Source organism: Pteronotus mesoamericanus, unplaced genomic scaffold (genome assembly GCF_021234165.1).
Source record: "Pteronotus mesoamericanus isolate MK-2021 breed Mesoamerican mustached bat unplaced genomic scaffold, CSHL_Meso_final scaffold_651, whole genome shotgun sequence".
In the NCBI taxonomy this organism is placed as follows: domain Eukaryota; kingdom Metazoa; phylum Chordata; class Mammalia; order Chiroptera; family Mormoopidae; genus Pteronotus; species Pteronotus mesoamericanus.
Genome location: NW_026555325.1, coordinates 702008 through 729103, shown reverse-complemented (window position 1 = coordinate 729103; position 27096 = coordinate 702008). Strand labels below are relative to the sequence as shown.

At 37.0% G+C, this 27096-nt stretch overlaps 2 protein-coding genes across 2 annotated transcripts in view; both read left to right on the top strand.

Annotated features, from left to right (window-relative positions):
* DARS1 (aspartyl-tRNA synthetase 1) overlaps positions 1 to 7420 on the top strand; it is a 62487-nt gene extending 55067 nt beyond the window's left edge. Inside the window, exons 11-16 of the mRNA XM_054562686.1 lie at positions 159 to 305; positions 1586 to 1628; positions 2931 to 3011; positions 4334 to 4445; positions 4631 to 4702; positions 6630 to 7420. Of these exons, the coding sequence (XP_054418661.1) occupies positions 159 to 305; positions 1586 to 1628; positions 2931 to 3011; positions 4334 to 4445; positions 4631 to 4702; positions 6630 to 6721 (547 nt within the window). The 3' untranslated portion in view covers positions 6722 to 7420. The remainder of the gene's footprint in view (positions 1 to 158; positions 306 to 1585; positions 1629 to 2930; positions 3012 to 4333; positions 4446 to 4630; positions 4703 to 6629) is intronic.
* Positions 7421 to 26607: 19187 nt separating this feature from the next.
* MCM6 (minichromosome maintenance complex component 6) overlaps positions 26608 to 27096 on the top strand; it is a 51264-nt gene continuing 50775 nt past the window's right edge. Inside the window, exon 1 of the mRNA XM_054562701.1 lies at positions 26608 to 26788. Within this exon, the coding sequence (XP_054418676.1) occupies positions 26682 to 26788 (107 nt within the window). The 5' untranslated portion in view covers positions 26608 to 26681. The remainder of the gene's footprint in view (positions 26789 to 27096) is intronic.

Sequence of the window (27096 nt, the reverse complement as noted above, 5' to 3'; positions counted from 1 at the left end):
ACGTCCCCTGACAGGGAATCGCCTTTCGGTTCACAGGCCTTCACAGGCTCTTACTCAGTTCACTGAGCCACACCAACCAGAGCCACAGTGACCTCTTGTGGGGAAAGAAAATATTTATCTCACAAATTTTCATTAACTCTAAATCATTATTCAAATAGGTTTCAAACTGAAATTCAGACGGTGAATAAACAATTCCCATGTGAGCCATTCAAATTTTTGGAGCCAACTTTAAGACTAGAGTATTGTGAAGCATTGGCTATGCTTAGGGAAGCTGGAATTGAAATGGGAGACGAAGAAGATCTGAGGTTTGTCTTTGTGATGTTTTAAATTTTAGTGGCTAGGTTTAAGATATGCAAGAATGAATCTATTAATGAATGATAATTTTCCTTTTTTTACCCAGCTGATAACTTCAGTTTTATTAACTTTTGAGTATATAGAAGAATGCTGTTTTTGTTAAATGTGTGTTCTGAAATAGTGATTTAATGTGGTTTGCCTGCACTTCAATAAACATTATTTTTGTGCCACCCCCCCAAGTCTATAATGCTTTAAAGAATATAGATTTTTATCATTTAATATGTTACCTGTCTTTCTTATCAATGGTTGTTAGGGTAGACAGCAGTCTAAATCCATCCCCACACAGGATTAGTGCATAAAGCTGTGAAGAGCTCCAAAAGTTTATAAAAATCACTGTTCTTTATTTGACATACAGTATTATATTATGTAAATTCAGATCATACAGTTTATAATTTTGAAACATTATGTAGTGTAATGAAGATATGAAATTACTATCTAATTATGTTTTATTCAGAGGTCCTTAAGTTAAAATATTTAAGGCATCACAACACAGCACAGATATAAGAGGGAAAGGGATGATTATCTTTTAGGGCTTTTTAAAAAACGTATCACTCAAAACCCTTTGTTTTTGTTTAACAAATAATCTATACGAATGGTTTAAAGCATCCCATACATTGCTAAGTGACATCTTAAGGCAAACCATACATTCTATAATTACTTTACATTAGTCATTATTTTCATAGTATTTTGGAAATTGTGCTTAAGTAGAGTAGATGCTAATGTAACAACCTCTTGGCTACAGAAATTTAACTGGTTTATATAAACACTATATTTTTTAAACTCAGAAATTATGATTTTTTGCTTTATTAGCCTTTGATAAGAGGAACAAAAAGGAGAGACCATTTCAAAGTGGTACCATTTAATAGCAAGAATAGCCTGTTACTATAGCCTGTTGGTAAAGTAAACTTTTATTATATGTTATTGAAGGAAATTATTCCATCTGTGTTATTTCTGAATCAGTGAATTGTTAAATTGTTTATGGTTTTATTTAAATATTACTGAGCAGCACCTACTAAATGCGAAGTCATTGTACTGGGTGCACTTATAAGTAGTTCCCAGTAGTACTTGCCTTTTTAAAAAGGATCAGGATAGACAACTGTATTTTGGCTGAATTTTTTATCCTTTAAGAACTTTGTATAGAAGAGGTGCCTTATTAACACTTCAAGGGCTAATCAAACACCTGATTTCATGTTGTTATTCTTGAGGTTTTTTTGTTTTTCTTTCCTTTCAGTACGCCAAATGAAAAACTGTTGGGTCGTTTGGTAAAGGAAAAGGTAGGACTCTTGTACATGCTGGATTTCTTTTTCTAAATCTGAAACGTATCCTGTACTAAAGAATAGTTGCATAAGGGACTAATTTTCCTAGAATAGTATGATTCCAGAATAAATAAAAACCAAAAGGGACAAAAAAAATGTCTTAATCTTGGAAAAATGAAAATTATTCCAACGGGTTTTATTCAGTTTGATTAATTTAGTATTCCATTTTTGTACTGAGTTGTCTACTGAGGTACCTCTAAAAGTAGTATCTATGTCAGATTGTCAGATGAGTTAGAAGGGACCACAAGATGAGGGAGAATGAATTTCCTTTCTGTGTGAAAGCTTCTTTCCTATCTCATTTTCAAGAACTCCAAAGAAGATAAAAGCTAAACTTAGTGTGGTGTTAAAAGAAATTAAGGGAATTGTGTGGTGAAATAAAAACAGTCCTTGAGCACACCTGCTGGTTGCACTCTAAATTGTTAAACTGACTGGGGAACTATTTCTGAAACTGTGCAGTTTTGAGTTTATAACTTTAAAATGCTATTTCAGCAGAGCCAATTTTAGTTTGTTGGCTTTGCTGACATTCCCTCCATACTCCAGTTCTCACAAAAATGTTTAACATCAAACCAGTTGAAATGTTACTGGTTTCTTTTTCATTTTATCTAGGTCACATAGTAACTATTCCAACAAAATTGTCATAATTTCATATTAATTGTTATTTATTTCCATTGTAGTGTTCATTTGAAGAAAACTACCAAATTTCTTTTAGATATCTAAACTAAAATTTTAATTATTTGGAAGATAATCAAGGTTTTTTAAGACGAATATTATAAAGGGGTCAGGTTTTCCCAAAATAATTTACAGATTTAAAATTTTTGTTACTCTTTATGCAATCCAAAGATATTTGGGTAATTTAACAGACACCTAATAAAATGCATCTGAAGGACTAAATGAGCTAGAAAAGCAAAGGAAAACATGGAAATCAAAGAAGCTCACTGCAGCATAATTTTTGGAGGGGGAGAAATTGGAGGGAGATTACATGTCCCCCCCAAAAAGAAAAATGAACATTTACACTTTGACTGGAATAGTCAGAAGCTCATAAAAATTAAGTATTGGAAGAATTTCTAACATGGCCATACTAGGCTACAGATACTACTTGAACGAAAGAATACTTGTTGTTTATACAGTGCAGTTACAGTCATTTTGAAGAACAAAACTTATGTATTAAAAAAAAGACAGTTAATTACCAAAATGTTAGCCTTCTTTTTACTTTTATTAGATTTTTAATAAATCTTTTAATCATATTTATTCTTTTTATAGTATGATACAGATTTTTATATTCTTGATAAATATCCATTGGCTGTAAGACCTTTCTATACCATGCCTGACCCAAGAAATTCTGTGAGTAATTTGATTTTAAATAACCTGTTTTGGGAAGAAAGAAAACTTTATTGTCACTGTGTCAAATTGTACAATGGGAATAATGGGTTTCATTAGTAATTTGCAGTTTCAATGCTCATGTTACTGTATGTATTACTACTAGTTTCTGTCAGCTGTGGTCAAAGTGAAATCTAAATATTCTAGCAAATTAGTCCCCAAAAGCTACATTAAAAATCACTTTTGTTTCATTTTTTAAGGATTTATAAGGAAGAAACAACATATAAATTTGTAGTATTACTAGATTTGCATATATTAGCAAAATCCAGTTTGGTCCTGGGAGGAGGTTTGTGCAGCTTCTACTTACTCCTCCACCATCTGTGATCCCTCCTCCAACATTAGCAAAATATTGTTATTGACCTTGAATTAAGAAATCACATTCTGTTCTGGGAGTTAATCTAAATAGTGTCTTGTGGCCTTTTACTATTTTTTCCATTGTAGTACTCCCCAAACTTCATTGCGCATCAAAATCCCTTGGAAGCCTTTTTTAAAGATTTTATTTATTTATTTTTAGAGAGGGGAAGGGAGGGAGAAGTAGAGGGAGAGAAACATCAGTGTGTGGATGCTTCTTGCACACCCGCTACTGGGGACCTGGCCTGCAACCCAGGCTTGTGCTTCAGACTGGGAATCAAACCGACAAAGCACTTAATCCACTGAGCCACACCAGCCAGGGCCCTTAGAGGGCTTTTAAAACACAGATTTCTGGTCCTCATCACCAGATTTTCTGATTAGTTGGTTTGGGTAGGGCTTGATAATTTGCATTTCTAACAAGTTTCCTGGTAATTCTGAAGCTGCTGATCTAAAAGTGACACTTTGAGAATGACTGGTTTATTGAAAGACAGGGAAAGTAAGTTAAAACCTGATAGGGAATAGGTTGAGCTATGGTAAATTGATATTTAATTTGCTTCCCTTAAAATTAAAAAAAAAAAAATTGATGACTTGAAGTTCCAAAAGTGACCCACTTAAAAATATTTCTGTTGATAAAGTGAAGTAAGAGTTAGCACTACTTACAAGTTAGGTATGGTGCTCTGATTTGATTTTGGAAGTTGTGGGAGAACGGGAGCATAAAATCTTTCTGATGGAGGCAAGGAAGTTATTATTCAACCCTCACTAATTTAATCCTGTTTTAGAGAAACCAATGATGTTCGTTGGAGCCAGGTACATCATTAATTGTAGGAAAAAATGAACTTGCTCTTCATGCAACAGAAATTTTTTTTCCTATATGTGTAGTGGAAATAGAATGATAGCTACCTGAAAAGTGATGTTTTGGTTCGTTTCTCCTGCAGAAACAGTCCAACTCTTATGACATGTTCATGAGAGGAGAAGAAATACTGTCAGGAGCTCAAAGAATACATGATCCTCAGCTGCTAACAGAGAGAGCCTTACATCATGGAATTGGTAAACAACTTAAATATATTTAGGAGAGTAATGTATATTCTGAAAATAACATTTTAAACCCTGTAAAAGACTCCTCAGAAAGTCATTTGTTTTATTTGTCATTTTACAATAATTGCTTTTATACATTTTTAAAGCTAAATAAGATGAATTATGTTTGTTTTGGGTTTTGTTTTTTATTTTCATAGATTTGGAGAAAATTAAGGCATATATTGATTCCTTCCGCTTTGGAGCTCCTCCTCATGCTGGTGGAGGCATTGGTAATGTTCCTTTAATATTATGACAATAATATTTCCAACCCAGATTTCATTTGGCAAAGTGTTCATTCAGTTCTAACTAAATTCCTTCAGCATTAAACTACAGAAAGTAAATTTTTATATTGTTATTGCTTACAAATAAGTCCGTAAGTGCTAAGTGTAATACAAATTTGAATTACAAGAGTTTTTAAAGTGACTTATGACTAAATGAAAATTTGATTTCCAAAGAACAAATGACCAGCTAAAATACTATAATAAACTTCTAGCCATTTTTTCGTCTTAATAGTTTAAAAGCAAACTGTCTTATAAATTGAATGTCCTGTTTTCTTTCTACATCCATGAGTTCGTTCAGATTAGCCCAGATTTAAAGCTGTCCCTCAAGTTTGCTGCTAAATGTTTTTATTGGAATGTGACATTTCAGTGACCCTAAGGACCACTTCTAGAGTATATGTAATCTATTCCTCTGTGATTTAAAACGAGTAAATGTTTAACTCAACTTTTAGATGTCCGTATCAAAGACAAAATCTGAATTTACAGTTTCATTGAATTTTTGTTGTTTAGGGGTTTTTTGGTGAATAGGTAATATACTTACAAAAATAGCAAATTAAAAGGGTATAGAGGAGTGTGCATTTACCTCCATATGCAACAATAGTCTTTGCATATGCAAAAATATACACGTTTTAAAATACAGTTTTTGTACAAATTGTACCATACTGTATAAACCATTCAGTACCTTGCATTTTTCACTTACCTATATTTCGTAACTTGTTCTTTATCAATAGTTCAAGATTTTTTTCATTCTTTATCACTGCATAGACTCCATTGAAAGGATACACCATAACCTTGTTAACCAGCTTCCTATTAATGGACATGGAGTTTGTTACCAGCCTTTTGTTATTACAAACAAAGCTACCTTGAATATATAGTTTAAGTTTTAATGAGACATTTATGACTGTTTTCTCTTAAGAGTATTCGGTAATGTGTATTTTGTATAATATTACAAACTTTTGTGACTGATTGATGATCTAAATTTTAATCTTACTCGTAAAAGAGCACATTTAAATGGTTATCAAAAAACCACCTTGATTAGTGTTAGATTACTGTAATACAAGATTCAAATATATGTCTGTGGATTTTTTTTTTGTAAGGTATAGGAATAAAAATGTTAATTCTCTTATTTACATTTCTGTTTTAGAGTTAAATATAGTCCTTTAAATTTAAAAGTTATTGTTACATAAAAATATTCTGACCTTGCCTTCTGTGTGTAGAATATTAGTCTTCCACAACTTCAGTGAAATAGATAAATTAAATTCCACATAAAAAGTTTCATTTGCTAGTTTTGCACTTTTTCTTAGCTGGTACTTGGTCTTAATTATCAATAATTTAAGTCACATCAAAGTCAGTTTCTTCTACACTCAAAGCATTTAGTACAATAATGTACTCTAGAGTCTTTCATACTAGGAACCATCATGTTACATGTCTAATGAATTACAATGAATTTCTGGTACTTGTATTAATAAACTTCCTTGAGCAAGTTTATGACTCTCATCTTATACTGATGACCTGGACTACATAATTAGAATCTAGTCTTATTGGAAAACATACAGGCTTTTACTGATACAGTGGGGTTTGTTTTTTTTTCTTTGTTTAAATCATAAATTTTGGACATCTGTATAGATTTTTGTAGTCCATATTTCACAACCATACTACTTCAGGATATCTCATTTTATCCTTACATACAGCATCATCTCTATTTCTGAAACAGACCTAAAACATTCCATTTTAAATAAACTCAAAATAATAGGAGCCAATTACCTTCCTAAAAGGAAAAGTATTTTGTTGATCAGTGATATTATGTTGATAGTTTTCAATAAGCAAGACCGTAAGAGGTTTTCAGAAAAGGAATTAATATTTATTTTGTTTTCCCTAGGGTTGGAACGAGTTACTATGCTGTTTTTGGGACTGCACAATATTCGTCAGACCTCAATGTTCCCCCGTGATCCTAAACGACTCACTCCTTAAAGAAAGCCATGTTTTATATTTTTTCCAGTAACCTGCAATTGATCAGGCAGTACCTTAGGTACCTTAAAATATGCAGTAAAATAAATGTCTTATCTAAAGTGCCACAATTACTTTTGGATTAATTCAGTAAAGGTTACTTTAAAAGAGAAGATTTCTATAATTTTGGACATGCTTCAGTAGGAAATGGTTGAACATTTTAATGAAAAATTCATATGGTTATGTTAAAATTCATACTGCATTACTAAAATAAATGTTAACAATTTTAAGCTGCAATGTTAATGTCTTAAATTTTCAATATTTGAGCTTATTTTTTTAACTCTTGACATTGAAATAAGAACAATTTTAGGGAAGTGTCTGAGATTTTAATGAATATATAATTGACATATTGTGGAAAATTAGGCAGAAAGTATCAATTCTTAAAGGTTGGGCCCAGGTATCATGTAAAGCAGGTTAGAAAATTTTCAATATAATATTGTATTAAATTGTTAAATTCTAATCCTGAATTTCAATAAAATTTGAAAGCTACTTATAGTTGTCTTTGTATAACTTCATGGCAGTCTGATTTTATAACTGACTTTTGGCATTTATAATTTGGGAAAAGAAAAATACATAACTGGTTTATATAAATAACCTAAAACAAGTGAAAACTGATATATTCACAACATGTATTCATATCAAGATATAAGTTCAGATGGGTGTAAGGATAGAGCTCTTAAAGCTGAAAGCTTGGGTTGCTTAATAGTTATTTCACATAAATTAAAAATTATTCAAGAATTTTCTGTTTTTTACTGGTACTGGTATTTAGTGAAAGTCACTAAAATGCATTCCCATTTTCCCTACCAAAAAGCAATTTATATGTAAGAATTATAATTAGAAACACTTTCCCCTAGATTACTAAATATGTTGATGCTGATGTTAATTTTACAGTGAACCGTATGGAATGGGCAGGAACAACACAATGTAATGCAAATATTTTCCTACAGGTATGACTTTACTCCTGGACCATAAATACCTGCTCATTATTCTTGAAAGTTCATTTATTTATTTCATCATCAGGATTATGAGCTCTTTGAAAATATAGACACAATTTTTATAACCTAGGAGAGCATTTGAGTAGGCACCCAACTGTGTTTACTAAATTTAAGCCACAAAAGAATAAAATGGACTACTATTTATCCTTTTCTGTATTGTGTAATCCCCAGGCCCTAAAGTAGTATAAAATGGCCCTAGAGTTATTCTTCTCAAGCTCATAGAATTATAACTTCTTTCAAGATAATTGGTTTGTAAAGTCTTAGAATAATATCTTTTTATTTAATTATTTTTGTTAATGAAGTATTCCAAACATGCCAACCAGATTGGAACATGATAAAAGGGATATGCCTGTATTTGATAGCCATCTTAATAAAATCTGAACATCGCTGTATTTGCTTCTATATTTTTAGGGGAAAAGAAATTGTGGATACACTTAAGTCTTCCTAGGTGTACCCACCCTGACTCTATTTCTTCCTACTATAGTGGTAACTAGTGTATTATTACATTTAGTATATTTAAATTTTTTACATGTTTTAATCTTTGAACTAAATTTTTATGTTTCTATGAATAGTCTAATATTGTTTTGCAGATTTTTTCATAGATATATTCTGGGATTTTGATTGGAATTACCTTGAATTTATAGAAAAATCTGGAAAGACTTGGAGTTTTCCTATCTTTAAACCTCTAATGAATAAACATGTTATATCACTTCATTTTTTGGTATATTTTCTTTAATTATAAAATATATTGGTATTCTTTAATTCTTTCAAAATTCTTTTTTAATTTTGAATTTATGCTAGAATACCTTACAATTTTTTTTCACTGGGAATGGAATTTTTTTCTATTACATTTTTAAATTGTTAGTGAGGCATAAGAACATTGTCAGTTACCAGTTTTTATATGTAGCTTTTTTTTAATGCAACAATATTCCTGAACTCTTACTAGTTCTAATAGTTTGTAATTGAGTTGTGTTTTCAAAGTAGACAGATGTGAGCAAGGATAACATAGTGGTAAAAACTATGGATTTTGTGCCTACACTGCATGTATTCAAATCCTGATTTTGCTATTTACTAGCTGTATAACCTTGAGTAACTTGCTTATCCTCAACTTTCCTCATTTGCATAATCCTACTTCATAGGACTGTTGTGGGGACTAAGAGGTGAAACACTTAGAACAGTACCTGTCACATAGAATAGTGTCTGGCAAATTAAGGGAGTTTTATCACTTCTCTATTTTTATATTTACTTACTCTATAGTTAAGCCCTCTAGTACAGTGCTGAGTAAAATCAGTAATGAGGACATGCTTTTCTTGTTTTTTATTTAATTCTTTAAGTACTTAATTCTCAAGATTAAGTGTGATTTTCTGTAGGTTTTTAATAGATGCCCTCTGTCAGGTTAATGAAAATTACTTTTGTTAAGAGCTTCTCTTATGAATGACTGTTGAATTTGTCAATACTTTTTCTGTACTTGCTACAATTATTTTCTTTTAGTTTTGAATATGGTAGGTTACAATAGTAGAAATTCCTGATATTTTTCTGGAATAAGTACTACATGATCACTACGTATTATTATACGCATGTGCTACTGAATTCAACTTACTAATATATGCAACAAAATTCACTCAAGTATATAGTTTGATGAATTTCAGTAATTGCATACAGTCAGGTAACCACCATAGTTAAACTACAGAACATTTTCACTGCCCCAGAAAGTTTCATAGTACATCTTTATAGTCAATCCCTGTCTCTGGCAATCAAAAATCTATTTTTGTCACTATTATTTTGCCTTTTCTGTAGTTCATATAAATGGAACAGTATAACAAAGTCTTTTGTTTTACTTCTTTCTTTAAGCATGATGTTTTCAAGATTCATCCATGTTGTTGCATGTATTAATAGTGTATTTTTTTTATTGATGGGTAAGTAGTATTCCACAGAATACATATGCTGTAATTTGCTTATCCATTCACCAGCTGAGGGACATATAAATAGCAACAGTTTTTAACCTATCGTGAATAATGCTGCTATGAATATGAACATTTGTTTGCAAGGCTTTGTGTAGACATGTTTTCATTTGTATTAGGTAGGTATGTACAAGTGAAATTTCTAGGTTATATGAGAAGTGAATGTTAAACTTTATGAGATGTTGTCATACTGTTTTCCAAGGTAGCTGTACCATTTTGCATTTCCAACAGCAATGAATAAGCCTTGAAGGCTGTTTCGCCTCATCACCAACAATTAGAATTGAGTCTTTTAAATTTTAGCTATTCTTTTGGTTATTTTGTTCTATCTCACTGTGACTTTAATTTGCATTTCCCTATTGATTAATGATGTTGAGCATCTTTTCGTGTGTTTATAGGCCATTTGTATATCTTCTTTGGTGAAAGGTCTTCATATTTTATGCTCATTTCTTTTTAGTAGGTTGTCTTCTACTTGAGTTATAAGACCTCTTTACACATTGGAAAATGAGCCCTTTGTCAGATGTATGTGTTGGCTCCCACTCTGTGGCTTGCCTTTTCTTTTTCCTTTAACTGCTTTATAAAGAGCAAATGTTTTTAATTTTATAGTTGTGCTTTTTTGTGATCTGTTTGAGAAATTTCTGCCTAACCCAATGTCAGAAGTATTTTCTGCTATGTTTTCTTCTATATTTTTAATAATTGAGCCCTTACTTTTAGGTCTGGGGTTGATTTCAGATTAATTTTTGTATATCATATTTATAAGTGTCAAGATTCTCGCCCCACCCCACCCCCACAGATATTTTGTTGATCCAGCACCATTTGTTGAAAAAACTATCCTACTGTTGAATTACCTCGGTACCTTTGTGGAAAAGAGTTGATATACCTATGGGTATATTTCTAAACACTGTTCTATTATGTCTGCTCCTGCACCAATATCACAATGTCTTGATTTTTGCAGTTTTAAGTAAATCTTGAAATCAGGGAGTATTAAGTCCTCCAAAGTTGTTCCTCTTTTTCAGGATTATTTGAACTGTTCTAAGTCCTGTGTCTTTTCATTTAAATTTTTATATCATTTTGCCCAAAAATCCTGCCAAGATTTTGATTTAGATTGTGGTGACTTAACTATTTGGGGAGACTTGCCATCTTAGCAATATTGAGTCTTACAATCCATAAATATGAAATATCCTGTTTTTTTTACGTCTTTAATTTCCCTTTGCAATGTGTTGTAATTTTCAGTGTTCTATATACTAATCATCACGTCTCTGTAAATCTAACCATGTGTTTTTGGAAAGAATGAGCATTGTGTTCTTTTCGAGTATAGTAATATAGTATTGATAGAGTTGTTCAGAACTTGTCTTTTTTTGTTCGTTTGTTTTTTGTGTTTTGTCTACTTCTATCAATTGCTGAAGTCAGACAGATGGTTTTGGAACTGTCTGTTTCTCCCTTTTAATTGTGTAAGTTTTTGGTTCATGTATTTTGAAGTTTCATTATTAGGTATATACACTGTTATGACTGTTACGTCTTCCTGATGACTTAGCCCTTTCATCTGATGAAACACTCTTTTAATTCTGGTAATGCTTTCTTGAAATCTGTTTTATCTGTTCCTAGTATAGCCCTTCCCACTTTCTTGTGCTTATTGTTTGCATATTATATCTCTTTCCCTTATTTACCTTTAGCCTATCTGTTTCTTTATATTTACTGGGTTTCTTATATACAGCATATAGTTGAGTATTACCCATTCTAAGAAAGAAACATTGATGTGAGAGAGAGAAACAGTGATTGGCTGCCTGCCACATGTGCCCCAACTGGGGATCAAACCCACAGTCTTTTGGTGCACAGGATGACACTCCAATCAACAAAGCCACTCTGCTCAGTTTATCCCAAACAATTTAATGTAGATACTTATATGGTTAGATTTGTATCATTTTATTATTATTTCTTATTGTCTCCTCTGTTTTTTGTTCCTCTTCCTTTCCTGTCTTTTAAGACTAAATATTTTTTAGAATTTTACTTTACTTTTCTATTGGCATTTTAAGTTCTATTTTTTTTTCAGTGATCTAGAGATTATAATAATATGCATTTATATATTTCACTTATCGGTGCTAATTTTATATCTAATATATAAAAATATATATAAAATAGTCTGTCCAGAAAAAGTCCAGCCAGTGTTAATATAATGAGAATGGTTTGCACAACATTGATGTAGCCTTGCAGCCAAGGAGAGTAGACTGGACTGCTCATGCATGAACAGTGACAGCTACGCTGTCCTAGTGGGTAGGGGCAACAGACACTGTTAAGTAAGCATGTGTACCATGTGGCTATTACATTCAAAATGACTGAGCAAGTAGAGCAACAGATGTGCATCAAATTTTACGTTAAGCTTGAATATTCGTCTGCAGAAACTACTCAGATAATTCAGAAGGCCGCAGCTATGGGCAACTGGAAATTGGCAGCTTCATCAGAATGTGCCAGATCATGCATCACATCTCACGCAGAGTTCTTGGCAAAACATCAAATTATCAAGGTGACTCAGCTCCCCTACAACCCAGATTTGGTGCCCTGCAACTTCTGGCTTTTCCCAAAACTAAAAGCACCTTTGAAAGGGAAGAGACTTCAGACCATCAGTGAGATTCAGGAAAACACAAAGGGGCAATGGATGGTGATTGGGAGAACTTGAGGTCTCAAGGAGCCTATGCTGAAGGAGACTGAGGTATCCTTGTCCTATGCACAATGTTTCTTGTATCTTCTTCAATAAATACGTGTTTTTCATGGATACATTCTGGACATATATACGGTTGTATATGTGTATAACAAAATTTACATTTTTATATTTTTCTCTTCCAGTTTGGATATCTATGGCCTCTGTTTTTTTAAACACTTTGATATGGAGAAAATATAATGGGATAATGTTCAGAGTATTCTTATGATTTAAAAAATCTGTTTTTGTGCCTATTCTCTCATTTTAAAATTATTGATGTTTTATTGGATATTTATCTTTTTAAATGCCTTAAGCTAGCATCTTTAGTTTTGATCCTATTGATCCTTTCTATTGATTTTTAGTTCATAAATTTCTGCTCTTCCTTGTTTCTTCAAAGTTTTTTCCCTAGTTTTCTAAGTTTGTTTTTAATATATACTGACTTATTTTATCAAATTTGTGCTTACCATTGTTTCTTATATCTGTATATTTCATCTGGGTTCACTTATCTTCTTACTAAAATACCTTTTTAAATATTTCTTTAAGTTCAGGTCTGTTTTTTAACTTTGATGTGTCTTGTACTCTTGAATGATAGTTTGGCTTAGGATAAAATTTTAGGTTGGCAATTATTTTCCCTTTGCACTCTGCAATACTATACCATTAAATTATTTTTTAGTCAAAATGACTTTTATCTTTTTTTACTTTTTTCATTTTTACTTTTTTTATAAATCTGTCTTTGTTTTACTTGCTTTTTTAAAAAATCATGTTTATTCTATTACACTTGTCTCAATTTTTCCTCCTTTGCCCTCTTCCACCCATCTCACCCCCAACCCCCGCTTCCACAGTCAATTCCCACACTGTTTGTCCATGTCCATGGGTTATTCATACATGTTCCTTGTCTAGACCCTTCTCTTCTTTCCACTATTGTCCTCCTTCCCCATCCCCTCTGGTCACTTTCAGTGTGCTCCATGTTTCCATGCCTGTGGTTTTATTTTGTTCACTAGTTTATTTTGTTGAACATATTCCACTTATAGGTGAGATCATATAGTATTTGTCTTTCACCAACTAGCTTATTTCACTTAGCATAATATTCTCCAGCTCTATCCATGTTGTCACAAAAAGTAGTTCCTTCTTTTTTTTAAATGCAGATTGATTTTATTTTTTTAAACGTCAAAATCCATTATAAAATATTAAAAACTTTAAATCCATTATAAAGTCTCAGCAATTAAAACATGACACCAGCCCAGAAATAATCAAGTAGATCAATGATATAAAATGAGCATTCTAGAAACAAACGTATATATCTAACAGTGTAATATATGATTGCTATTTCAAATCAATGGGGAAAATAAGGTTTATTCAACAAGTAAGGTGCATGGACCATATTATCTGAAATAAAACAAATACAGTGTTGGGTAATATCCTGTCTGGTTTCAGGAACTGTAGCCTTGCCGACAGGCGAGAGGGCCCCAAGGCTGGAGCTAAGGAAGGAGGCCTTGGGAATATAGGCCACTGAGGAAACAAAACTTGTCCACCCTCACATCACCCCGGCTTGGCCCTGAAGGATGTCTGGTTAGTCAATGATGGGTAAGACCCCCTTGATGGAAGGGGCAGCCCAAGACATGTACACAGCCGCATAGGTATCGGAAAAACTTGGAGGACACGGAAAAAGACAAAAGACCCTCACCCATCAGCCTTGATATAGCTGGCGTCCTCGTTCTATCTGAAAGAAATCTTACCTCTTGGTAGCTCCAATCCCTGCCTGGCTCAGGTTTTGAAACAGTACTGGAGACAGTCCTAACCAGGATCGGGCAGTTCCCAGGGAAAATCCGGCATAGAAGTAGATTCTTTGAAGCATGTTTTGTTTTTCCCTTAAAGCTATGATAACCAACTCATGCTGGGAAGGAAATTTACATTATTCACAGAACCTGGCCCTAAACCTTTGGCACTCATGTTTATGCTTTCATGTTTACTCATCTCCTCTTGGACCCATGTAAATCGGTATGTTCCTGCCATTTGTTTTCTTCAATGAAAACATCATCTACTCTCTATAAACATGAACATACTGCTATAATGAGATCACCTGTACATTCCTACTACCTAGCCCCACTGATAACCCTTTCAATAAAAGCCTTTGGACACAAGCTCAGGGCCTTCTCCACTAGAGGGAAGTGCCATTCTCTCTTCTGGCAGACAGAGAAGTGTCTGGGATGATTCATTTTATTTCCCCCATCCGTGACAACCCCAGGACGGGCTCTGCGGGATTCAGAGCCCCGCTCCCTCCCTCAGCTGGCACCTGAACAGGGACCTGAAGAGTCCACCTCAATATAGGGCCCTATTTCACACATTATAAATAAAGTATTCAGGTGAGTTAAAAATCAGTATCTAAAATCTAAGGAGTTTCAGGAGAAAATACAAAATACTATTTTTCTTACCCTGAAGTAAAATGTTCAAACCCAGAAGCTATAAAGTAAAATATTGACAATATGACTATATTAAACATTTAAGAATATACAGCAATATACATATTAAGTTATAGAATAGGAAGGTATTTGCAACATGTCTAAAAAAGGGTTAATAGTTTTGGGGGGGTTTTAGGGAAAAAATTCTACAAACATTCAATCAAAAAACGGATAAAGAACACCAAAAAATTTAAAGCTTTTTAAAAATAATAGAAATAGGCAAGAAATATACAAAAACAGGTTTAGTTTCAACATATAATAAAGTAACATCATTGTCACAATCAGATTAATAAGTATTACATATATTGGTAATATCAAGTATTGGTGACTGTGAAAGGAAATGGGTATTCATAGACTCTTTTTCTCCATCTTAAAACAGTCCCTTAAGCATATCTTGCAACGCTGGTTTGGTGAAGGTGTATTCTTTTAGCCTTCCTTTGTCTTGGATAGTCCTTATTTCACCTTCCATTTTAATTGAGAGCCTTACTGGGTAGAGCAGTCTTGGTTGCAGGCCTTTGCTTTTCATTACTTGGCATATTCCTTGCCACTCCCTTCTGGCTTGCAGTGTTTCTGTTGAGAAGTCAGCTGCTAGACATATCGGGGCTCCCTTATATGTTACTACCTCTTTCTCCCTTGCTGCCTTTAGGATTCTCTGTTTGTCTTTGATACTTGCCATTTTAATTATGATGTGTCTTGGAGTGGGCCTCATTGGAGTCCTCTTGAATGAGATCCTTTGTGCTTCCTGGATTTGTGTCTTTTTCTCTCAAATGAGGGAAGTTTTCCATCATTACTCTTTCAAACAGGTTCTCCATCCCTTCCACCTCTTCTCCTTCTGGTATCCCTATTGTACAAATATTACTACTTTTCAGGTTGTCCTGCATTTCCCTAAATGCCTCTTCATTCTTTTTGAGTCTTTTTTCCTTTTCTTCCTCTTTCTGGGAGCTTTTTACTACCTTATCGTCCAGATTGCTGATTTCAGTCTCTGCTTCACCTAGCCTGGTTTTAATTTCTTCTACCGTGTTCTTCAATTCAGAAATTGTATTCTTCATTTCCTCTTGTCTCTTATTGATAGTTTCTATGTCCATTTTCATGCTGATATAGTTTGAGGTAAGTTCCTCATAGTTTCCCTGTAGTTTTTTGTAATTCTCTCTGAGCTCACTGAGTTCATTGAGCTTCCTTAGAACCATTGTTTTGAACTCAATATCTGATAGTTTACCTGTCTCTATTTCTTCTATTTCTCTTCTGGGGATTCCTCCCTTCCCTTCTGTTGGGGTGTGTTTGTCTTCCCATGTTTCTGAGACTCTTCCTTTTTGCTTCTCCTTCTTAAATTGATGTGTCTTGATTTCCTGACTTCGTGGTGTGAACTTCTATGGTCGGAAACTGCTGTTTTTTTCTTTCTGGATCTGCCTCTGATGATGTCAGATGTTGACCCCATCTGACCTTAGGCAGTCTGTTTGAGACTTCCTGGACTCTACTGTCTCCTTCAGTTGTTAATCTAGTCACTCTGCACTCAGCAGTCAGGCTTAGACACCACAGGGCTGGACAGAGTCCTTCCTGGGGGGTGGGGTTATTGGGTCCTCTCACACTGCTGCAGCTCAGGGGAGTGGTCTGCCTGAGCATGATGGCTGCTGCCATATGGGGGATGAGTCAGCACCAGGATTCCACCGGCTACTCTCTCAGTTCTCTCCCCAAAGCCTCCCTCCCCAGTCTCTCCTCATGCATCTCCAGTCCACTCTGCCCCGCCTTTGCCAGAGACGAGGGTAAGTGGCTGCAAATAAAAATTAACGTGTTGGCCCTTTAAAAGGCTCTTTGCATCTCCAGCCACCCATCTCTGGCAGAGAGCAACCCTGCCACTTTTTGCAGCTGGTTATCTTTTCGGGCTGGGGTGCTGTAGGCTGGAGATCCCCACTTATGGTTTAGACCCCGCTTTTCTCAGGGGAATCCAACTGGCCATTTCAACATCCTTCTGGTGCTGCTGCCCGTGGGCTCCCCACCCACCTTCTCAGGTCTCCACTGCACTCTTTACCAGTTTGGTTGTGCTAAAGCTGATTCTTCGTCTGTCCCAGGTTATAAGGCTCCTCTCTTGCTATTATTCCGTTGTTTTTTCCAGGTGATTTCTCCACAATTTAGTTGTAATTCCAGATTGGTCCTGGGAGGAGATCAGTGTGACTCCCATTCACTCCTCCACCATCTTTATTCCTCTATACCATTAAATTCTCTTGTTGCCTGTGAGCAATTTGCTGTCAGTATATTGTTTTTCATTTACACATAATTTGACATTTCTCTGTGGTAGTTTTGAAGTTGCCTCTTTACCTTTGCTATTATTACCAGTTGTTTGTGATCTGTTCAACAGTTATTCATCTTGCTTATTTAGTGCACTTTGTTTTCCAGGACCTACATTTGTTTTCAATTATGGAAATTATCAGTAAGTATTTCTTCAAGTATTCCTTCAAGTATTTTTTCTTTTCTTTTTTTTTTTTTTGAAACTCCAATTAGCTAACTTTGGGCCTTTATGTTACATCTCATATTTCAATGACTATACTTTTTATTTCTAAAATTTCTAACTAGTTCTTATCTCATTGATGTCTAATTTTATTTTTATATTCCTTGGTGGCAGTTATACCATCACTTATGCCTTTCAAAAAATTATCATTAAGTCCTACAAAATATTTTTCCCATGTCTTACTTTTGTCCATTCTTAACATGTGTTCCCATAGAATGGGTTATCACATGTAAATTCATTGGAACATCTTTTCCAATATGAAAGAATATATAAACAATGAGTAAATGCTACCTCTTAGCGCAGTTTTCAAACTAAGTCATTACCCAATTGACATTTGGAATCGCTAAAGGGTAGCAGGTTCCACAGGAAATTATTTCTTTAGCTATTGCATGGAACAACCAAGGGTTCCGCTAGGATACCCTTTGCACTGAGGCTTCTGCCATGGATCATCTCTTGTATTGCATAACTTCTTCATTTCCAATTTTTTCTATTTTTTATTTATAGTGAGAACATTTCTGAAGCAAAACTTTAACTCAAGCTGAAACATGTTTTAAGAATTTAAAAAATTTTTTTCCTTCAAGTGAATGTTTGCAAAGTTGTACCAGTACACTCTTCCTCCAAATCATTATTTCTTTGTACATTGCTCAATTAAAATGAGCCTTCAGAATCTTAATTATTGTCCAGAAAGTTGGACTGGTTGCTGCCGTTTTTCCTCATGTAACATTTAAATGAGGAGCACTATTTTAAAATTTTTTTTTGGTTTTTTTTTTCAGAGAAAGGAGAAGCAAGGGAGAAGGAGAGGGAGAGAAACATTGATCAGTTGTCATTTGTACGTGCCCCGACTGGGGACTGAACCCGCAACCCAGGCATGTGCCCTGACCAGGAATCAAATCTAACCAGGGACCTTTTGCTTTGTGGGATGATGCTCAACCAACTGAGAGCCACATTGGTCAGGGCAATAGTAACATTATTTTTAACACTTTGCTTTTTTCCTATCTGCTTTTAAAATAAGCAAGTTGCATACACTGATGGGTTATTTGAGCTTTAAAGTAATTATTTTTCTACTTTAGTCAAATCTTTATAGAAGTTTCCAAATTAATTACTCTAATATTTAACATTCAACCAGACATATTTCTGTATGAATGTTCTTTAAAGCTGTTCTAACAAAGAAGAGCTGATCATACCACAACTCATTTTAAGAATTGCTGAACAGACACAAGTTTCTGGAATTAAATGAGATTAGTTGTCTGCTTTCTTAAATAGAGTAACTCAGAACATGCTTTATGCCCTAACAGACTCCTGCATCTGGGCTGTCACTCCAATTTGGCATAGCTAACATTTCCAGTTTGAAGGAAATCCATGGACATACAAATATAGTTTTCTGCTGCTCTGACTGGTTATCAGTCATAGCTCCCACATATTCAACTTAGTATTTCCTTCAGAACCAGACCTAATTGAATTTTCCACTTGTGAGAAGCATTAAAATGCTAATTACAAAGTTCTTTTGTATTGTTATTGCTGGAACAAGAATATTTAACAAGGCAAGCAGACATAGTAGTTGTTAAATACACACACACACACAAATTGGATTTTGAAAATGCCCATGTGACTATCATTTGAAATACTGAAGGTCTTTTTTTTTAAGTGTGTGTTCATGTCTTCTATTAACCCATACACAATTACTTGTCTTCTGATTTGTTGAAGCAGTAGGTCAGACAGCATTTGTCAAAGTGGTTGACCATAAAAGTTCCAGGATCACATTCATCTGAAGGGCATTCCCAATGAGGGTGACTGATTTTGCCATTCTCATCCATTTTTTAGCACTTCAGGACAGCTAGCTTAACCTTCTTTCTCTTGTGCTTCTTTCTGGTGGTGGTGCAAGATTTCTTACTTTTAATAGAACCACCATGAAGTCTCAACACAAGATGAAGGGTGGACTCCTTTTGAGTGGTGTAGTCAGGCAAAATACATCTATCTTCCAGCTTGCTAACAAAGATCAATCTTTGCTGATGAGGATGAATTCCTTCCTTATCCTGGTTCTTGGCCTTTACGTTTTCTACTGTATCCAAGGGTTCAACCTTGGGAGTGATAGTTTTCACAAATATCTGCATCTTGGTGGTGGTTCTACCACAGATGATGGATCAGAAAAACTGAAAAGGTGACTTCTTGCTAAGATGGAGGCGAGGTAGACACATTTTCCCTCCTTACACAACTAAAAGGACAATAACTTAAAACCAACAACCAGAAATGCCAGAAAATTTAGCTATATGGAAGTCTGACAGCCAAGGAGTTAAAGAAGAAACTTTCATCCAGACTGGTAGGAAGGGCAGAGACAGGCAGCCTGGGTGGAGAGGATGCGGGGCAGGGCAGAGGCTGGAGGACTAGGTGGGTGAGGTGGCGGCTGGCAGACCAGTTGGTCCCATATTTGTGTGCAGATAAACTGAGAGGAACAACAGGGGAGCGAGACAGACTTCGCGACCCAAGGTTACAGCATGGGAAAAGAAAGCCTGAAAACCTCTGGCTGTAAAAATCTGTGGGGGTTGCTGCGGCAGGAAAAACTCCCAGCCTCAGCATTCCTTGGAGAAACCCACAGGGTCCCAGAATGTACACAAACCCACCCACCCGGGAATCAGCACTAGAAGAGCCCAATTTTCTTGCGGGTAGTGTGTGGGGGGGTGTGTGACTGAAAGCAGGGCAAGAGCTGAGCAAGCAGCATAGTTCCCTCTCTGACCCTTCCCTCATATACAGTGCCACAATGCAGTGATGTGGGTTGGCCCCCTACCAGCAAATACCAAAGGCTCTGCCCCTTCCAACATAACAGGTGTGCTGAGGCAAAGAAATATGGCCCAAATGAAAGAACAGACCAAAGCTGCAGAAAAAAAAAACTAAGTGATGAAGAGATAGCCAACCTATCAGATGCAGAGTTCAAAACACTAATAGTCAGGATGCTCACAGAAATGGTTGCATATGGTGACAAAATAGAGGAAAAAGTGAAGGCTATACAAAGTGAGATAAAGAAAAATACACAGGGAACCAACAGCGAAGGGAAGGAAACCAAGATTCAAATCAATGATATGGAGCAGAAGGAAGAAATAAACATTCAACCAGAACAGAATGAAGAAACAAGAATTCAGAAAAACAAGGAGAGGCTGAGGAACCTCTGGGACAACTTTAAACATTCCAACATCTGAATCATAGGGGTGCCAAAAGGAAAAGAGGAAGAGCAAGAAATTGAAAACTTATTTGAAAAAATAATGGAGAACTTCCCCAATCTGGCCAAGGAAATAGACTTCCAGGAGATCCAGGAAGCTCAGAGGGTCCCAAAGAAGGTGGGCCCAAGGAAGCACACACCAAAGCACATCATAATTAATTACCCAAGATTAAGGTTAAGGAGAGAATCTTAAAAGCAGCAAGAGAAAAGGAGACAGTTACCTACAAAGGACTTCCTATAAGACCATCAGCTGATTTCTCAAAAGAAATGATATGGGCAAGAAGGGGCCAGAAAGTATGCAAAGTCGTGAAAGGCAAGGACCTACATCCAAGATGACTCTATCCAGCAAAGCTATCATTTAGAATGGAGGACGGGCAGATAAAGTGCTCCCCAGAGAAGGTCAAGTTAAAGGAATTCATCATCACCAAGCCCTTATTATATGAAATGTTAAAAGGACTTATCTAAGAAAAAGATCAAAAACTATGAATAGTAAAATGACAACAAACTCACAACTATCAACAACTGAACCTAAAAACAAAAGCAAACAAAAACTAAGCAAACAACTAGAAAAGGAACAGAAATCACAGAAATAGAGATCACATGAAGGGTTACCATCAGAGAGAGATGGGGGGAGAAGGGGGGAAAAGGGACAGGGAATAAGAAGCATAAGTGGTAGGTACAAAATAGATGAGGAAGTTAAGAATAGCATAAGAAATGGAAAAACCAAAGAACTTATATGTCGACCCATGCACATAAACTAAGGCAGGGGAATGCTGGTGGGAGGGTGGGTGCAAGGAGTAGGAGAATAAAGGGGAGGGGAAAAAATGGGACAACTGTAATAGCATAATCAATAAAATATACTTAAAGAAAAAAAACTGAAAAGGTTTTGTTGTTTGCTTTAAGGTGATAGGAAAATGAAACATTTCTTGAATGTTTTTAAAGAACCCTATCATAGAAGAGCATCCAAAGAGATGATCCAAGTTCACTGGAATTCCTTACCTTTGCCCTGAAGTGTCTCCTGCAATATTTGCAAAATGCACTGGGGGTTAAAGAGAGATTTCCTCCATAACATTTTTACAACTGTCCCACTTTTTATGACATTCAAAAAGTACAATAATAATATCCTACTCTATTTTACTTTCTAAGTCTAGAATACATGGAAATAATAACTACTAAACAGAATGCTGCTCTGACCTATGTACATGGAATGCTGTCAGGTTTGAGTGGTGCCTAGAACAGTAGAGGGCTCAAAAACAGGTCCAGGTTGTGGTTAAGCAGCAGTACCCACAGTTTTAATGGTGTCAGTGGTGGGAAAAGGTACCAAATGTCATTTATAGGGGACCCCAATAGAAGAAACAGCATAGGCCCCTGGAGCAAGACTATGCCATTTGCATCTGAGAGCTATACACCATTCAATAAACAGCCCCTGACTTGCTACAAGGCTGTGGTGGAGATAGAGCACCTCACTATAAAACATCAAGTGAACATGTGGCCAGACCTCCTCATTATGTACTGAGTTCTATCAGATCTACCAAATTATAAAGGTCAAAAACAATACATCAAAAGATAGTGGCTGGTACATCTGGGACTGGACATAAATAGAAAACAGCCTAAGGCTGGATAATCAGGACTCCCAAAGCTCCTTGTCATTATTGCTATTGCTTCGATATTTCTCAGCTGAAACTTACAGCCATGTGTAGGGGTAGAGAGAACAAAGACTTCCTTAAGACCAACTGGCAGAGAAGGAAAAGGGCCATGTTTGGCTCATGTTTAGGCTGACTTTGGCAAGTGGCTGCTGCTGCTGCACTATTACCACTCAAGGGGGGCCTTGGAAGACACGAAGTCCTCCCAATGGACAGTGCCTCTGGCTCTCTGCTTTGTGTGGGAAGAGAAGTGGCCCAAGGTAAGATTATACATACATTTGTGGACATCAGTGAATGGCTATGCAGATTAGTCAGAGGCCAGGAAAAGAGTAAGATTGAAAATGTAGGAATAAGGGAGCTTATAGAAAACATATATAAGTGCATCTGTGGGAGTAGGCACAAAATGTGAAGATCTTAGTATCATGTGTTAATGCCCACCAGAAAATATCCACCACAGAAGAAGCACTTGTAGACGGAATGATTTAACCAGTTGATGTCAGCCAGCTTCTGTCATCAGACACTGCAAAGCTGGCACAACCACCTTGTGAAAGAATAGCCAGGTTGCAGAGACAGAGGCTATGGGCCCAGTGTGAGTTTCCACTCACCAAGGCTGATCTAATTACACTGAGGCCCAGTGTGGCACCACCTCTTACGGAGACCAACCATTCACTTTTTTTAGCAAGTTGATTAAATTGGACCCTTCCATCCTGGAAAGGGCAATTCATCTTGACTTGATTCAATGCATACTTCAAGTATGGGTCTTCATTTCCTGCCCCTCAAAGTCTCTTCTAGTAACAGTATCCACGGGCTTACAAAGTTTGATCCACCAACATGGGATCCCACACTATGACCCTTGACTAAGAGTCCCACTTTATAGCAAAGCAGTAGACACAATATTATGAGATCTATTGATTGAGGAGTCCAGCTCCTGGTTAAAAATATATGATTTTTCAGGCCTGGCTATAGGCAATCACAAAGGCTGTACTTGGCAGGCCTCACAAGGGAAAGCTTCCATCCCCGCACCAGAGTTGATACAGTCAATGCTTTGCGATATCTGAAGAGAGGTCAAAGATTCAGACTCCTTTGGCTGTCTTCATATATTTACATTCATTCATTCTTAGGTCTCTTTATCTGATGACTTGGGCAGAAATCTTCTTCAGGTACTTCTGGTGAGACCTGCTTATAAAAGAGAGGAACAGGAAACCTTGAAAATGCTTTTTCCCACTTCAACTCAGTACCCAGTACTTATCCACTCTTAGCCACTCCTCCTCACCTCAGGATCCATAAAACTGCCAGAGTCTTTTGTTCACGGTTTCCTCAACAGTCACATCCACCACTTGTCATTCCGTGAGGGGAAATGGAACAGAGGAGTCTTTCCCTGATTTTAGCCTCTTGCATATTCATTGCAGTAAATGATTAAGGGCTTAACTCTTTCATTTTTGGCTTGTTGCTTTAATGAGCTACTTGGCCATTTGATAATTCAGCTCCTTCCAAACTCAGCTGTGCTCCTGACACTGATCCTATTACATAGGGTCACCCAGAAGTTTCAAGCCTTATATAGAGGGAATTTTTAAAGGACCAACCAAAATGCCATTGTGGGGATATTGTGCAAGGAGGAGATATGACCTTCAGGCCAGGGTAGATACCTTAAATCAACAACCACTGTATAAGATGCATGGTGTTGGTTAAGTAGAATACAAGGGTCCAGGATACAAGAGGTGGCTGGAATGGCCCTGCTTGCCATTTATTCAAGTGATCTACTTGGGAAATTTGTGCTCCCTTCCCTCTATCTTGAGATCCTGGATCTAGAGATCCTGATTCCCAGAGAGTTAACACTTCCACTGGAGACACAGTAGAACACCATAAACTTGAAACTATAGCTGCTGCTCTGCCATTTTATGGTCCTCACACCAGAAATCAGGAGACAAGGAAGAGTGATAATGACAGGTTTAATTGACCTGATCAGCAGAAGGAGGGAGGGCAGCTGTTATACACTGTGGGTGGGGAAAAATGACCAAATAATCTAGTAGGGCTTCTCATACAACCACTAACCAATTTCAGCCATGACCTGAGAAAGGTATGGTGACTAAAGGCTCAGGCCCCTCAGGAATAAAGGTCTGTGTTACCTCACCAGGCAAGTCACCTAAACCAGCAAAGATGCTGGTTGAGAGGAGAATCTAAAATGGGTGGAAAAGAAGGGAGCCTTAATGAGTTTCTGTTGTAGACTCAAGATCAGCTCCAGCAGCAAGAGCTGTAATTAATCCTAACCTTCCTCTTGTAAGTTTCCCCATGAAAAGAGCCAACCATGATACAGGAGGTACTATTCCCAGATGCGGTGGAGTTACTATACAAAGCAAGAGGATCTGAGAGGTGCAAGGGTGTGCTGTGGTGGATGCTGTGATGTGCCACCCAGATACCCTAATCAGGACTTCATTCCCCACCAGCTGCTGGGAGTGTTGGCTGCTGAAGGCTCATGGCCATACTCCCCTCTGGGAATTGCTTTTGACTAAAATAAGCTGCTTCACCTAAAGTTGCACTTCTTCCCCAAGGGCAGCCTGCATCCAATAACTCTGATGCAGGAATCAAAGGCCCAGTCCCTATGCCTTTATTTGGGACACCTCTGTATAACCATCTGACCTCCTGAGCTCCCTGTACGATTGGCTGAAGTCTTCAGTGCAACCACATTGCAGCTCAACTTCTCCCTCTACCCAGCTGTGCAAAAGAAACCATCAACAAAGTAAAAAGGGAACCCACTGAATGGGAGAACATATTTGCCAATAATACATCTGATAAGAGATTAATTTCCAAAATATAAAGAATTATACAACTCACCACCAGGAACACAAATAACCCAATTAAAAAATGGGCAAAGGACCTAAACAGACACTTCTCCAAAGAGGACGTACAGATTCGTCAATAGACATATTAAAAAAATGCTCAGCATAACTAATCATCAGAGAAATGCAAATTAAAACCACAGTGAGATACCGTCTCCCACCTGCAGGAATGTCTATCATCAATAAGTCAACAAGTGCTGGGGAGGATGTGGAGAAAGGGGAACCCTTTTGCACTGTTGGTGGAAATGCAGACTAGTACAGCCACTGTGGAAAGCAGCATGGAGAAACCTCAAAAAATTGAAAATGGATCTGCCTTTCAATCCAGCAATCCCACCTCTGGGAATATATCCAAAGAAACTTGAAACATTAATTTGAAAGAATATATGCACCTCTATGTTCACTGCAGCCTTATGTACAAGAACCAAAATATGGAAACAGCTCAAGTCCCCATTAGTAGATGAGTGGATAAAAAAGCTATGGTACATTTACACAATGGAATACTACTCAGCTGTTAGTATGAAATCTTATCTTTTACAGCAGCATGGATAGACCTGGACAGTATTATGCTAAGTGAAATAAGTCTGTCAGAGAAAGCCAAATACCATATGATCTCACTTTTATGTGGAATCTAATGAACAAAATAAACTGATAAACAAAATGGAAACAGCCATGGATACACAGAACAGACACCTGGGGAGCTGGGAGATGGGATGAAAGAAGTTGAAGGGATTAACCAAAAAACAAACATACGTAACACAGACACAGACAACAATGCAGTGAGAGCCAGAGAGAAAGGGGGTGGCGGGAAATGTGGGACAAAGGAGGGAGAAATGGAGATAAAAAGAGACTTTACTTGGGGCGAAGGGCACAGGATAAAGCGTGCAGATGATGTTTTATTTTGTTGTACACTAGAAACCTGTATGGTTTTGTGAACCAATGTCACCCAAACAACTTCCATTTAAAAAAGATGCTGAAATACAAGAGATAAAATAATAAGGAATACAATCATCAAAAAAAAATTTTTAATTAAAAACAATCAACAGAGTTAAATATTCCGCTGATTTTCGCCCGTCAACACTATCAGAACAACTATCCCAACTCCTCCCTCCCCCATTCCCAGTAATGTTTATACTTCAATGTTGGCTTTCACACAGCTTTACCGGCTGGTTTACAGTTTATTTCCTCCACGTAGACGGCTCAAGCAGGACGTCTAAATCTTACTCATTTTTCTCTTCCTAGAGCCTTAGTCTTCTGTTCAATTAACGTGACTGGGACGACTTGAAGAACAGCTGAAAAAACACCCAAAGATCTGACCTTGTTCCGCAATTCCGCACGACCCTACCATACTGCGCAGGCGCAAAGGGAGAAGCTGCGTTTTCCCTGGGTCTTTGCATTTGGCGCGAAATCCCCGCTCCTTGGGCGAGGCGAACAAGAAGCCGCGCTCATTGGGCAGGCTTGGCGCGAAATCCCCGATCTCCCACGCCACGATTGGCTCCGGCCACCCAGGAACGTGGAGGCGGGGCTGAGGAGGGTGCGGCGGCGCGCGCAAAGCGGCGGCGTCCGCGTATAAGCAACTCGTGGCGAACAAGTGTGGCTACGTTGGCTCCTGAGCGCTAGGCAGCGATGGATCTCGCGGCGGCAGCGGAGCCAGGAGTCGGCAGCCAGCACCCAGAAGTCCGCGACGAGGTGGCAGAGAAGTGCCAGAAACTCTTCCTGGACTTCTTGGAGGAGTAAGTCGCGGGCTGCCCTTCCTCGCAGTACTCCCCGAGCCGCCCCTCCCCGCTTCCGGAGCCTGGGGACCCTGTGCCCGAAAAGCGTGAGTCGGCGCGTTTTCGGGAACTGAGGGGTCGCGCGTCTTGGAAAACGGCCCACGACCCACTTGAGGTTTAATCCGGCCGCCGCGAGGCGGATGGGACGGGTTGGGCTGGTTTCCAGGGGGTGAAATACACAGCGAGCCTTTCCTTAAAGTCTTAGTGTGCCCAGTGCTCCGTGCCCCAAACCACGAGCTTTACTCCTGTCATTTATCTTCACAACCTGA